This window comes from Phyllobates terribilis, unplaced genomic scaffold (genome assembly GCF_046119375.1).
Source record: "Phyllobates terribilis strain yellow unplaced genomic scaffold, ASM4611937v1 Scaffold_2__4_contigs__length_985480577, whole genome shotgun sequence".
Taxonomy (NCBI): Eukaryota; Metazoa; Chordata; class Amphibia; order Anura; family Dendrobatidae; genus Phyllobates; species Phyllobates terribilis.
The window spans coordinates 945,908,846-945,923,400 of record NW_027362762.1 but is presented as its reverse complement, the minus strand read 5'-3'; the positions used below and the strand labels follow the sequence as shown (position 1 = coordinate 945,923,400).

At 49.2% G+C, this 14,555-nt stretch overlaps 1 protein-coding gene across 5 annotated transcripts in view; it reads right to left on the bottom strand.

The window, feature by feature from the left end:
- Positions 1-2,277: 2,277 nt before the first annotated feature.
- The window catches only part of GJA5 (gap junction protein alpha 5), an 80,373-nt gene continuing 68,095 nt past the window's right edge, over positions 2,278-14,555 (bottom strand). For 4 of the 5 annotated variants that reach the window (XM_073668494.1, XM_073668493.1, XM_073668496.1 and 1 more), the window contains exons 2-3: positions 11,879-12,042; positions 2,279-3,556 (exon numbers count right to left, since the gene is read on the bottom strand). In XM_073668494.1, the coding sequence (XP_073524595.1) occupies positions 2,438-3,532 (1,095 nt within the window). In that variant the 5' untranslated portion in view covers positions 3,533-3,556; positions 11,879-12,042 and the 3' untranslated portion in view covers positions 2,279-2,437. Of the gene's footprint in view, positions 3,557-4,103; positions 4,234-11,878; positions 12,043-14,555 lie in introns of those variants that run through there. The other variant, XM_073668497.1, reaches the window with a different exon arrangement.

Here is a 14,555-nt window from a genome sequence, read left to right as displayed (position 1 = left end):
ACTGTATGGTGGTGGTACTAGGGCACAGTATAGTGGTAGTAATTAGGCACTGTATGGTCGTGGTACTAGGGCACAGTATAGTTGTAGTAATTAGGCACTGTATGGTGGTGGTACTAGGGCACTGTATAGTGGTAGTAATTAGGCACTGTATGGTGGTGGTACTAGGGCACAGTATAGTGGTAGTAATTAGGCACTGTATGGTGGTGGTACTAGGGCACTATATAGTGGTAGTAATTAGGAACTGTATGTTGGTGGCAATTAGACACTGTATGTTGGTGGTACTAGGGCACTGTATAGTGGTAGTAATTAGACACTGTATGGTGGTGGTACTAGGGCACAGTATAGTGGTAGTAATTAGGCACTGTATGGTGGTGGTACTAGGGCACTGTGTAGTGGTAGTAATTAGACACTGTATGGTGGTGGTACTAGGGCACAGTATAGTGGTAGTAATTAGACACTGTATGGTGGTGGTACTAGGGCACAGTATAGTGGTAGTAATTAGGCACTGTATGGTGGTGGTATTAGGGCACAGTATAGTGGTAGTAATTAGGCACTGTATGGTGGTGGTACTAGGGCACAGTATAGTGGTAGTAATTAGGCACTGTATGGTGGTGGTACTAACGCACAGTATAGTGGTAGTAATTAGGCACTGTATGGTGGTGGTACTAGGGCACAGTATAGTGGTAGTAATTAGGCACTGTATGGTGGTGGTACTAGGGCACTGTATAGTGGTAGTAATAAGACACTGTATGGTGGTGGTACTAGGGCACAGTATAGTGGTAGTAATTAGGCACTGTATGGTGGTGGTACTAGGGCACTGTATAGTGGTAGTAATTAGACACTGTATGGTGGTGGTACTAGGGCACAGTATAGTGGTAGTAATTAGGCACTGTATGGTGGTGGTACTAGGGCACAGTATAGTTGTAGTAATTAGGCACTGTATGGTGGTGGTACTAGGGCACTGTATAGTGGTAGTAATTAGACACTGTGGTGGTGGTACTAGGGCACAGTATAGTGGTAGTAATTAGGCACTGTATGGTGGTGGTACTAGGGCACAGTATAGTGGTAGTAATTAGGCACTGTATGGTGGTGGTACTAGGGCACTGTATAGTGGTAGTAATTAGGCACTGTATGGTGGTGGTACTAGGGCACTGTATAGTGGTAGTAATTAGGCACTGTATGGTGGTGGTAATAGGGCACTGTATAGTGGTAGCAATTAGGCACTGTATGGTGGTGGTAATTAGACACTGTATGTTGATGGTATTTAGGCATTATATGGTGGTAGTAACTAGGCACTGTATGGGGGTGGTAATTAAGCACTGTATGTTGGTGTTAATTAGACACTGTATAGTGGTGGTAATTAGACACTGTATGTTGGTGGTACTAGGGCACTGTATAGTGGTAGTAATTAGACACTGTATGTTGGTGGTACTAGGGCACTGTATAGTGGTAGTAATTAGGCACTGTATGGTGGTGGTACTAGGGCACTGTATGGTGGTAGTAATTAGACACTGTATGGGGGTGGTACTAGGGCACTGTATGGTGGTAGTAATTAGGCACTGTATGGTGGTGGTACTAGGGCACTGTATGGTGGTAGTAATTAGACACTGTATGTTGGTGGTACTAGGGCACTGTATGGTGGTAGTAATTAGACACTGTATGGGGGTGGTAATTAGGCACTGTATGGTGGTGGTAATTAGGCACTGTATGGTGGTGGTAATTAAGCACTGTATGTTGGTGGTACTTAGGCATTGTATGGTGGTAGTAATTAGGCACTGTATAGTGGTAATAATTAGGCACTGTATGGTGGTGGTAAGTAGGCACTATATTGTGGTAGTTATTAAACACTGTATGGGGGTGGTAATTAGCCACTTTTTACTCAGGACAACCACATGTAAAGTGGCAAAGTAACATGCATGTTGTTAAATACATAAAAAATTCAGATACAGTCAGACATGCTTTGCTTTGTAGTTCTTATTTGAATTTTTTATGTATGTAACCACATGCATGTTGCATTGCCACTTTACATGTGGTTGCCCTGAGGAAGGCGCCAGTTTGGCTTTGAAACGCGTTGACAATCAGCCACTATTCTTCAACTCCTGTTTTCGGATCCTTTTTTGGAATCAGCAGCGCATATGACCTTCTGGTATAGTTCACACACATTCGTGGATGATGCAGCAGTTGATAACCGTGTAATACAATACTAGTGGTTGTGTCACACATAACCCTATCCGGTGAGCACATTACCATTGTTCACCCACTGTATCTTTTTCCTTTTATTGTTTTCTACCACAATGTTTTAAGGCATAAAATACAGTACAAAAATGAGTTGCCGGGATTACATCCAGAAATCAAACTGTTTTCTATTGTTATATAAATACGAAATTAATGGATAAGTAAAAAAAAAAAAGATTACTTAAAAAATCTCCATAATAGTTCACACCGCCAGGTCGTCTGACCGAGCCTTGCTACTCGTACGACTGGTTTTACTCAAGCGGCGTCCACTGTGGCAATACCCATTGGGCATTTGGTGGGGCGTTGAATGGTTGTTCACTGGAGCGTTTTGTGCATAGTTAATGTGGATGAACTGCCCTTGGCCAATGTCGTCTTCACTTTGGACTTTTTCGGTGGCAAAGTTGGCCGTGTTTTGCTGAGATGCCAGACTGTTGTTGAAAGGGTTGTTAAACTTATCCTTAGTGTTCAAGCATTGGTTAAAATCTGGCGGTGGGGTGCAATTTTGTGACCGGTGTTCGGGTTCTATGGTAGCCACTCTAAGTGGGCTAGGACTGTTCCCAGACTGAGTAGATAATCTCTGCTTGAGTTTTTTCCATGACAGATAGTACAGCTCCACAAAGCTAAGTAAAAGCGAGAGTGTGGCAACAGCCAACATAAAGACGATGAAGATGTTCTTCTCAGTTGGCCGGGACACATAGCAGTTGACGGGATGGGGGCATGGTTTTCTTTTACATATGTAGAGGGTATCCAAAAAGATCCCGTAGAGCATGTATTGTCCAACAATAAAAGCCACTTCCATCACCGTGCGGATGAGAATGCTGCACACGTAAGTGTTCAGTAGACTTCCTTGAAGCCTGATCTTCCCGCTAACCTCATCCCGATATGGAAGTTCTACTTTTTCGGCGGCATACTCTTTTTGGTGATACTTGGAGTCTTCATTTATCTCCTGTTTGGATTTGGATTCTTCTTCCCTGAGCTTTTTTTTTTCCTCCATTCGAACTGTGTGCATGGCGTGTCCCATGTAGAGAAGTGATGGAGTGGAGACAAAAATAATCTGGAGGACCCAGAATCGAATGTGGGAAATGGGGAATGCTTTATCATAACAGACATTCTCACAACCGGGTTGGGTGGTGTCACACATGAAGTCAGATTTCTCATCTCCCCATGAAGACTCGGCTGCAGTGCCCAGAACCAACATCCGGAAAATGAAGAGGATGGTCAGCCATACTTTTCCCACCACTGTGGAATGTTTTTGTACTTCCTCTAGGAATTCTCCTAGGAAGGTCCAGTCCCCCATGGCTCCTTATAGCACTAAATCGCTCTGTGGAAGTAAGGAATGAAAACACTATTAGATCATTAGAGCTTTTTCATCTATGCTGGTGTTTTTGCTTTATTTTTGTATATATTTGACGTAAAACTAAATCACATTATCACATAAGACCTAAAAGTAGATAAAGAACCAAATCAAATAAATGTTTAAAAAATCTTTCTCTTTGTCATATTTTTATTGAGGAAAATGATCCAATATCACGTTTGTGAGAGGCAAAAGTATGTAACCCTTTAAGATATGCAGATACTTTGGAGGTGCAATTAGAGTTTGGTGCTTTCAATCAATGGGATGACAATAAGGGGTGACTCGGTGACCTGTTTTATATAGAGAACAGGGATATAATTTTGATGTTTATAACACATGAGTGGAGGTGTATCATGACACGAACACAGGAGAATTTTGATTACCTCAGAAGAAGAATTGTTGATTCTCATCAGGCTTAATAAGGTTTCTAAACTATCTCTAAAGAGTTTGGACTCCACCAATCCACAGTCAGACAATTTGTGTACAAATGGAGGAAATTCAAGATGATTATTACCTTGCTCAGGAGTAGTCGACCAACAAACATTCCTCCAAGAAAAAAGTGTATGTAACGGGTCCGGGAGGCGGACTGAAACGGGTCCGGGAGGCGGAACCTCTGAGCTACTATACAAGGGGGCGGCCCTTGTAAGGGAGCGGGTGGCAGTCTCTGGGTGAACGGACAGGGAGTTACGGCAAGTGATCAGGGCAGTCTCTGGGTAAGGGGTAGGTACGACCTGTGATGGCAGAGCCTCCGGGTAGGCTAGCAGGCAGGTGGTAGATGTGTGCTCCCAGGTGAGCAAGCGAGAGTCTCTGGAATAGCAGGTGGTCACGGCACGTGACGGCGGAACCTCCGGGCTGGCAGGCAGGTAGGTAACGGAGAAGCGCTCCCAGGTGAGCGGGCAAGAGTCTCTGGAATAGCTGATGGTCACCGCACGTGACAACGGGACCTCCGGGCTGGCAAGCAGGCAGGTAACGGAGATGCGCTCCCAGGTGAGCGGGCAAGAGTCTGGAGTAGCTGGTGGTCACAGCACGTGACAACGGAGCCTCCGGGCTGGCAAGCAGGCAGATAACGGAGAAGCGCTCCCAGGTGAGCGGGCAAGCTGGTCCATAGACAGACTGACCGGAGTAGTAAGGCAGACCGTCGGACCTCAGGCAAGCAGGCAGGTAGCTGATATGCGCTCCCAGGTGAGCGGGCAGGCTGGTCCTTTAGACAGACTGACAGGAGTAGTAAGGCAGACCGTCGGACCTCAGACTGGCAGACAGGTAACAAGTATTCAGGCAGGAATCAGGCAGGTAACTGGCAGGTACTGGCAGGTAACTAGCAGGAAACTGGCAGGAAACTGGCAGGTAACTGGCAACGGGACCTGAGGGCTGAAGCACAGGTGAGACACAGGTGCAAACAACATTGCTCGGGCACCTCCATTTTGGAGGAGGTGCCTTATATATGATGAAGTCCTCCGGCCATTGGCCGGGGACTCTTTAGGGCGGCGCGCGCGGCCCCTTTAAGAGGAGGGGAGCGCGCGCGCGCGCGCCCTAAGCACAGGGGCCGGGAAGGAGCGCGCGCTGAGAGCAGAGCAGGAGGAGGACGCCGGGACGGAGCGCGCGCTGACAGCAGAGCGGGGGGAGGAGGCCGGGCACGGAGCAGAGCGGTGAGAGGAGCAGCGTCCCTGCCTAGCAGAGGGCAGGGACGCCGGCACTACAGTACCCCCCCCTTTAGGCCCCCCCTTTTTTAGGCCAGACAGAAATTTAGCTAGGATGAGAGGGGCATGGATGTTCTCCCGGGGCTCCCACGTTCTCTCCTCAGGACCAAACCCCTTCCAATCTACCAGGAAAAAGGTCTTTCCTCTTACCCTTTTGGTGGCAAGAATGTTCTCTACCTCAAACTCGTCCTCAGCAGAAACCGGAGCAGGAGGCGTACCTGTAGACTTGGAAAAAGAGTTAAGTACCACAGGTTTGAGGAGAGACACATGGAAGGAGTTAGGGATCCGTAAGTTGGCCGGGAGTTTCAATTTATAGGCCACCGGGTTGATCTGACTGATGACCTCCAGTGGGCCGATGAACCGAGGCCCTAACTTATAGGAAGGGATCTTGAGCCGGACATATTTGGACGAGAGCCAGACTTTATCCCCAGGGTGGAATTGAGGAGGGTCCAGACGTTTTTTGTCAGCGTGTCTTTTCATACGCTCGGATGACAGAAGGAGTGCGGACCGGGTACTCTCCCATATGGAGGAAAATTTGTTAACAAGAGATTCCGCAGCCGGATTGTCCGCCGAGGTGGAGACGGGAAACGGGATCCGAGGATGCTGACCGTAGACTACAAAAAACGGGGATTTGGAGGAAGACTCGCTCTCGTGATTGTTGTACGAGAATTCGGCCCATGGCAGGAGATCCACCCAGTCAGAATGGTGGGCATTAACGAAGTGCCGAAGGTAACTGGTCAGGTTCTGATTGATCCGCTCCACTTGACCATTAGATTGTGGGTGGTAAGCGGAGGAGAAGTCCAGGGTGACGTCCAGCAATTTACAAGTGGCTCTCCAGAAACGGGAAGTGAACTGTACCCCACGATCCGACACGATGTGACGGGGCAGGCCATGAAGACGGAAGATGTGGCGGATAAAGTCTTTAGCCAGCTCGGGTGCAGACGGAAGACCTGGCAGTGGAATGAAGTGAGCCATCTTGGAGAAGCGGTCAGCGACCACCCAAATGACTGTACAACCGGCAGAGACGGGCAGATCAGTAATGAAGTCCATCGCTATATGCTGCCAGGGGGCAGCAGGTACTGGCAGAGGTAGGAGGCGGCCGGCCGGCAGGTGTCTCGGAACTTTGTTGCGGGCGCAGGACACACAGGCAGAAACAAAGTCTATTACATCCTTGTGCAGGTTAGGCCACCAGTAGTGCCGGGTAATAAGCTGGAGGGTCTTTTTCTGACCGGCGTGGCCAGCTAGTTTAGACGAATGACCCCAGTGTAGAATCTTCTCCCGATCAGGTACTGGTATGAACGTCTTACCAGGAGGAAGACGATTTAGACTCATGGGAGCCACCTGCATTACTCTGGCGGGATCGATGATATGTTTCGGATCCTCCTCGAGATCAGACACCAGAAAGGATCGAGACAAGGCATCCGCCTTGACGTTTTTGTCAGCCGGGCGAAAATGAAGGACAAAATCAAAACGAGCAAAAAACAAGGACCACCGGGCTTGGCGCGGGTTAAGTCTCTGGGCATGCTGGAGGTAAGCCAAGTTCTTGTGGTCAGTGTAAATTATTACCGGGTGAAGAGCCCCCTCGAGCAGGTAACGCCACTCCTCCAATGCCAGTTTGATGGCCAATAACTCTCGGTCTCCTATGGAATAGTTGCGCTCAGAGGAGGAGAAGAGTTTAGAGAAGAAGCCACAAGTTACCATCCTCCCGGAAGATGATTTTTGAGTAAGTACCGCTCCGGCTCCAGAGGAGGAGGCGTCAACTTCCAGGAAGAACTGCTTGTTGCCATCTGGGCGATGCAGCACCGGGGCGGAAGAGAAGGCCTGTTTAAGGGAAAGAAAGGCCTCCTCTGCTTCGGGTGGCCACTCTTTGGGATTAGTACCTTTACGGGTGAGCGCAGAAATTGGGGCCGTCCGGGAAGAGAAGTGTGGTATGAAGAGGCGGTAGTAGTTGGCGAAGCCCAGGAAACGCTGAATGGCCTTCAACCCCTCCGGTCGGGGCCATTTCTCGATGGCAGACAGTTTCTCAGGATCCATTTGAAGGCCGGTCTGAGAGATAATGTAGCCCAGAAACGGAAGCGAGGTCTGCTCAAAGAGGCACTTCTCAAATTTAGCGTAGAGATGGTTCTGCCTTAGCCTGAGCAGGACCTGACGAACGTCCCTCCGGTGAGTCTGGAGATCCGGAGAGAAGACCAAGATGTCGTCCAGGTACACCACTACGCAGGAGTAGAGAAGGTCCCGGAAGATGTCATTGACCAACTCTTGAAAGACGGCAGGAGCGTTACAGAGACCAAAGGGCATTACCAGGTATTCATAGTGGCCGTCCCGGGTGTTGAATGCCGTCTTCCATTCATCCCCCTGACGAATACGAACCAGGTTGTACGCCCCACGAAGGTCCAGTTTGGTGAAGATCCTAGCCCCCCTCAGACGATCAAATAATTCTGGAATGAGCGGAAGGGGGTACTTATTCTTCACCGTGATCAGGTTTAGGCCTCTATAGTCTATACAGGGACGGAGAGAGTCGTCCTTCTTTTTGACGAAAAAGAAGCCTGCTCCCGCCGGGGAGGTAGATTTCCGGATGAATCCTCTGGCCAGATTCTCCTCAATATATTCGGACATTGACCGGGTCTCAGCAGCGGATAAAGGATAGATACGCCCACGGGGAGGAGTAGTACCGGGTAGCAGATCGATGGGACAGTCGTATGGTCTATGTGGTGGTAATGTCTCTGCCTCCTTTTTATTAAAGACATCTGCATAAGACCAATAAGGAATCGGAAGTCCAGGTAGATTAGCTGGGGTAGGAGAGGGACGGACGGGATGGACGGGAACCAGGCAGGTTTTATGACAGTCTTGTCCCCAGCGAAGGACCTCTCCGGTTTGCCAGTCTAGCACGGGTGCATGTCTCTGGAGCCAGGGCAGACCTAGCAAGAGGGCGTGAGAGAGTCCAGGCAGAACATGAAAGGAGATACTTTCAGAATGCAGCATTCCCACCTGCAGGGTAATGGATTCGGTGATGAGTTGAATGGGGCGAGGTAAGAGGCCCCCATCCACGGCAGCGACAGACAAGGGTACAGCCAGAGGTTTGGTGGGGATGCGGTATTTCTCAACCAGGGACTGTGAAATAAGGTTCCCGGCTGCTCCAGAGTCAAGTTGGGCTAGTTCGAAATAACGGTTCTCCCCGTAGATGATCGAAACTGACAACAGCAGGGATGGAGAGGATTTATTCTTGTCTAGGTGGACCTCTCTGAGCGAACCTAGACACAGGCGTTTCCCGACCTCTCCGGGCAGGCACGGATCCGGTGCTCCTTACTGCCACAGTAGAAGCAGCTCCCCTCGGCACGGCGTGAGTCCTGACGGGTTTTGACCATCTTGGTCTGGTCGACCTGCATAGGCTCAGGAGAGTGTACCTGGGGAGAGATGGAGGGAATGACGGGTTTCTGGAAAGTAGGAGCTAAACGTGGAATCCTTCTCTCACGGGTGACCTCTTTGGCACGCTCCTGAAACCGTAGGTCAATTCGGGTGGCAAGAGTTATTAAGTCATCGAGAGTGGTAGGAATGTCCCGACCGGCAAGTTCATCTTTAATACGGCCGGACAGACCCTCCCAGAAGACGGAAACCAGAGCGTCGTTATCCCAGGCCAGCTCCGAGGCAAGGGTACGGAACCGTATGGCATATTGGCCCACGGTGAGACTCCCCTGACGGAGGCGTAGCAACGATGATGCAGATGAGGTCTTCCGTCCGGGTTCGTCGAAGACTTTCCGGAAAGCCGTGAGAAAAGCAGGCAAGTTGGACACCAGGGGGTCTCCTCTCTCCCATAGAGGATTCACCCAGGCCAGGGTCTCCCCGGTGAGATGGGACATGATGAAGGCAATTTTGGCCCGGTCGGAGTTAAACTGGTAGGACAAAAGTTCAAAATGCAGGGTGCACTGATTCAAGAAGCCCCGAGCCTGGACGGGGTCGCCTCCGAAGCGAGGAGGTGTAGAAAGCCGGGGTCCGGGGTAGGATACCATAGTATTAGTGAGCAGCGGAGCCGCCGGATTGCAAGATATGGCACTGGCGGAGGTTGTTGGTGGATCAGACAGAGTGTTCAGGCGAGTATTAACATTCCGCAGGTGACCCAGGATGGCCTCCTGTTGGGACCTCTGACGGGACAGTTCAAGACAGAGGTCCGAGAGCGAGGGAGCTTGGGTGCCACCGGGTTCCATGGCCCGAGCAAACTGTAACGGGTCCGGGAGGCGGACTGAAACGGGTCCGGGAGGCGGAACCTCTGAGCTACTATACAAGGGGGCGGCCCTTGTAAGGGAGCGGGTGGCAGTCTCTGGGTGAACGGACAGGGAGTTACGGCAAGTGATCAGGGCAGTCTCTGGGTAAGGGGTAGGTACGACCTGTGATGGCAGAGCCTCCGGGTAGGCTAGCAGGCAGGTGGTAGATGTGTGCTCCCAGGTGAGCAAGCGAGAGTCTCTGGAATAGCAGGTGGTCACGGCACGTGACGGCGGAACCTCCGGGCTGGCAGGCAGGTAGGTAACGGAGAAGCGCTCCCAGGTGAGCGGGCAAGAGTCTCTGGAATAGCTGATGGTCACCGCACGTGACAACGGGACCTCCGGGCTGGCAAGCAGGCAGGTAACGGAGATGCGCTCCCAGGTGAGCGGGCAAGAGTCTGGAGTAGCTGGTGGTCACAGCACGTGACAACGGAGCCTCCGGGCTGGCAAGCAGGCAGATAACGGAGAAGCGCTCCCAGGTGAGCGGGCAAGCTGGTCCATAGACAGACTGACCGGAGTAGTAAGGCAGACCGTCGGACCTCAGGCAAGCAGGCAGGTAGCTGATATGCGCTCCCAGGTGAGCGGGCAGGCTGGTCCTTTAGACAGACTGACAGGAGTAGTAAGGCAGACCGTCGGACCTCAGACTGGCAGACAGGTAACAAGTATTCAGGCAGGAATCAGGCAGGTAACTGGCAGGTACTGGCAGGTAACTAGCAGGAAACTGGCAGGAAACTGGCAGGAAACTGGCAGGTAACTGGCAACGGGACCTGAGGGCTGAAGCACAGGTGAGACACAGGTGCAAACAACATTGCTCGGGCACCTCCATTTTGGAGGAGGTGCCTTATATATGATGAAGTCCTCCGGCCATTGGCCGGGGACTCTTTAGGGCGGCGCGCGCGGCCCCTTTAAGAGGAGGGGAGCGCGCGCGCGCGCGCCCTAAGCACAGGGGCCGGGAAGGAGCGCGCGCTGAGAGCAGAGCAGGAGGAGGACGCCGGGACGGAGCGCGCGCTGACAGCAGAGCGGGGGGAGGAGGCCGGGCACGGAGCAGAGCGGTGAGAGGAGCAGCGTCCCTGCCTAGCAGAGGGCAGGGACGCCGGCACTACAGTGTATAATAGTCCACAAGGTCACAAAGGAACCCAAGGTAACCTCTAAGCAACTAAAGGCCTCTCTCACATTAGCTAATGTTAATGTTCATGAGTCCACCATCAGGAGGACACTGAACAACAATGATGTGCATGGCAGGATTGCAAGGAAAAACTACTGATCTCCGAAAAGAACATTATTGCCTGCCTTTGGTTTACTAAAGATCAACTGGTCAAGCCAGAAGGCTACTGGAAAAATGTTTTGCGAATAGATGAGACAAAAATAGAGCTTTTTGGTTTAAACGAGATGTGTTATGTTTGGAGAAAAAAAACAAAACTGTATTACAGCATAAAAACCTCATACCATCTGTGACACATGGTGGTGGTAGTATCATGGTTTGGGCCTGTTTTGCTGCAACTGGGCCAGAGCGGCTGCCATTATTGATAGAACAATGAATTCTAAATTTTATCAGCAAATTATGAAAGAAAATGTCAGGACATTTGTCCGTGAGCTGAATCTCAAGAGAACGTGGGTCATGTGGCAAGACAACGACCCAAACCACAAAAGTCATTCTACAAAACAATGGTTAAAAAAGAACGAAGTTACAGTTTTGTAATGGCCGAGTCACAGTCCTGACCTTAATCCGATAGAAATGTTGTTGAAGGACCTGAAGCAAAAAGTTCATGGGAGAAAACCACCAACATAAGAGAGGTGAAGCTGTTTTGTAGGGACGATTGGGCTAAAATTCCTCCATCCGATGTGCAGGACTAATTAATAATTTCCAGAAACGTTTAGAGACAACAATTGCTTCACAAGGCGGTCACACAAGACACTCAAAGCAAAGGTTCACACACTTTTGCCACTCACAGACTTGTGATATTAGATCATTTTCTTCAATATTTTTGACTCATTTGATTGATTTGGTTCTCAATATATACTTTTAGGACTTGTTTGAAAACTCTAGACTCTAGACCAGTGTTCCCCAACTCTGGTCCTCAAGAGCCACCAACAGGTCATGTTTTCAGGATTTCCTTAGTATTGCACAGGTGATAATTACATCACCTGGACAGACAAGAATTCCATCACCTGGGCCATACTAAGGAAATCCTGAAAGCATGACCTGTTGGGGAGCACAGCTCTAGACTAATGGTAGCGTTATTTCATACCCATCCACGTAAGTTCCTAGGTATCAGGGGTTACATGTCCTACTGAACATGAGCGACTACAGAATAGTATCATAATACATTTATTACATTACGCTTGTCCCGTGGTTTCATCAGTCATGAGGGAAGATGCCGGTCAGCTGCTCACGAATGGCCATGACACAAGTCAGTCATTGTTCTCCATGGTCATCTTGTGGTCCGGGCATCGGTGATGATATTGTCGCCTGGATCACCTTAGAATGTAGGCCGTGTACCTGGAAATAAGAGAAGAAAAAGTAATAATACCCTTCAAGCTGTAATAATATCTTGTTATACATATACAGTTGCAATCAATCTTACTCAACCCCCATTGCAAATTGGACTATTTAGCAAAATTTACAAACTCTATGCTATTTGTAAAAAATCAGTCAAATATGGACAATGAAAATAGCTGAAAACAATTAATGTAACAAGCAATTTCTCCAAATTCACCACAAAATGCCACTACTCCTGTCTCAGAATTATTCACCCCCTAAATAAAGTCCCTTATAGAAGCACATTGGTCTCCATCACCGGATGTAATATTCAAGGGCTGCATTACTTCAGGTCTTTTTGATATAAAACACATCAAATACCTGGACTGGCGAGGGGTTATATTGATTGTCATGTTTGATCGAATGTTAGAAGTATGGCTACTTCAAGAGAGCGGTCCAAAAAGTTAGGACAAGAGATCAATGCTTTGCACAAACAATGAAGAGGATACTTAAAAATTAAAAGGCATTGAAGAGATACAGATATACAGATAGAAGTGGAGTTTCTCTGTGATGCCTACAGTGAAGCATTGCGGTGGCTTGGTGATGCCTACAGTGAAGTATGGTGGTGGCTCTGTCATTTCTACAGTGAAGCATGGAGGAGGCTCAATGATGTCTAAAGTGAAGCATGGTGGGAGCTCAGTAGTGATGAGAGAGCACTAAAATGCTCGGGTACTCGTTGCTCGGGTCGAGCAAATTGGAATACTCGGGTGCTCGACACGAGCAACGAGCCCAAAGTAAGTCTATGGGAAACTCGAGCATTTTTCAGGCGGCTCCCCCGGCGGTCTGCAGAGGGCCTAAAAATTGCCCAAATCGATGGGGACAGTGCTCAAATGACATGGGAACAGCCTGGGGAAGACCCCTGGAAGCATCTCTGACTCCCAAATCACTGCTGTCAACAACATTGTCAGAGTATTACACCACTTTTACGGACTCACAATAAAACATACAAAAACAAAACCAAAATGGATTTTCCTGGAAAATAAGTTAAGGAACATCCTTTCCAGGGTAATGACTTGTATATAAGGCAAAATAAATAACCAAAAACAAAAATACTCCTCCACACCTTGGGCAATGTTCACATGTAGCGTTTTTGATGCGTTTTTGCACTTTTGCATTGCTTTCAACCAAGACAAATGCATTCACTGGGAAACGTCATTTTAACATTTTACAACCTTATCTGGTCATGTGGTGTGTGACACATCATCAGACACATGCATGCAGTGCTGAAAAGACATGGGAACAGCATGGGGAAGACCCCTGGAAGCATCTCTGACTCCCAGGTCACTGCCTAAAAGTGTGCCCATCATAAGTGATCCTTGGCGCATGCGAAGATGCCTCCCGCCATGCACCTGTCATTGCAGACTTGCAACAATCACGGTCCACGTCCTTGTCCCAGTGCAGCGTTCAGTTGTCCCTACCCCATTCCTTGGAATGCAAGCGCAAGTATGCAGCCAGCCAGCCACCCACCCACCCACAGGCTGCAATACTATACTGTCAAATTTTTGACAGCAGCATGCACTTGAAATGTGGCCTTTTAGGCTCGTGGAGGCGGAAGCTGTCCACAATCTTATGGCGGTGACCTGGTATCCATACTCGGTCTCCAGCCGCCACTATTTGTCCCAGTGTCGTCTCCACCTTCGACAAGCACAGGTCCCACAACATTACCCGTGCCCTCCCCAGTGCACTTACTGGGAAGGACCGCCTAACTACAAACACATGGACAGGTGAATGTGGCCAGGGACGGTACGGAGCCAGTCCACAGCTTTTTTTTGCTGAGAGTTGTATTTCACCACAGCCTTATTCTTTAGCTCGGTGAAAGGACGGGCATAGAGGGAAACCGTATCTACTCTGGGTGTCATTTCTCCCAGGAAGTCCTCTAATGCAGCTTGTTGCAGAAGCAATGGCAGCCCGTCCAACATTAACTCGCACTTGTCGGTGGTGCTTTGACACACACGCATCTTTCTTTGCGCATGTAATTTCATGACTACAGAGTTGGACAATGGCCTGATCTGCAATGAAGTTTGAGAAATAACATGCATAAGTACGTCCAATCCCCATTAAAAAAGCAGCCATAGAGTGTCCGGGAACCTATCCACACACTTTTCTTAGCCAGGGCTGCTTGTCGGCAGGGTTGGACGGACCCACCAGAAAACCGGAGACTCCTTCGGTGGGCCCTGGCTTCTCCTTCAGGAGAGTTCATAGTGCCGAGGTGAGGCCATGATGATGATAGAGGCCACCATCTGCTTAGCTTTCTGTTACTTGGAATGCAAGTGCAAGTATGCAGCCAGCCACCCACAGGCCGCAATACTAAACTTTTTCTATGCTTATCCAGGGCTTTGTTGTCGCTTATCTTTTTTTCTAAACGTTTCCACGCAATACTAAACTGCCAGATTTCTGGGCAGCTGCTTGCACTTGAAATGTGGCCTTTTAGGCTTGTGGAGGAGGAAGCTTTTCACAACCTTATGCCTCATGTC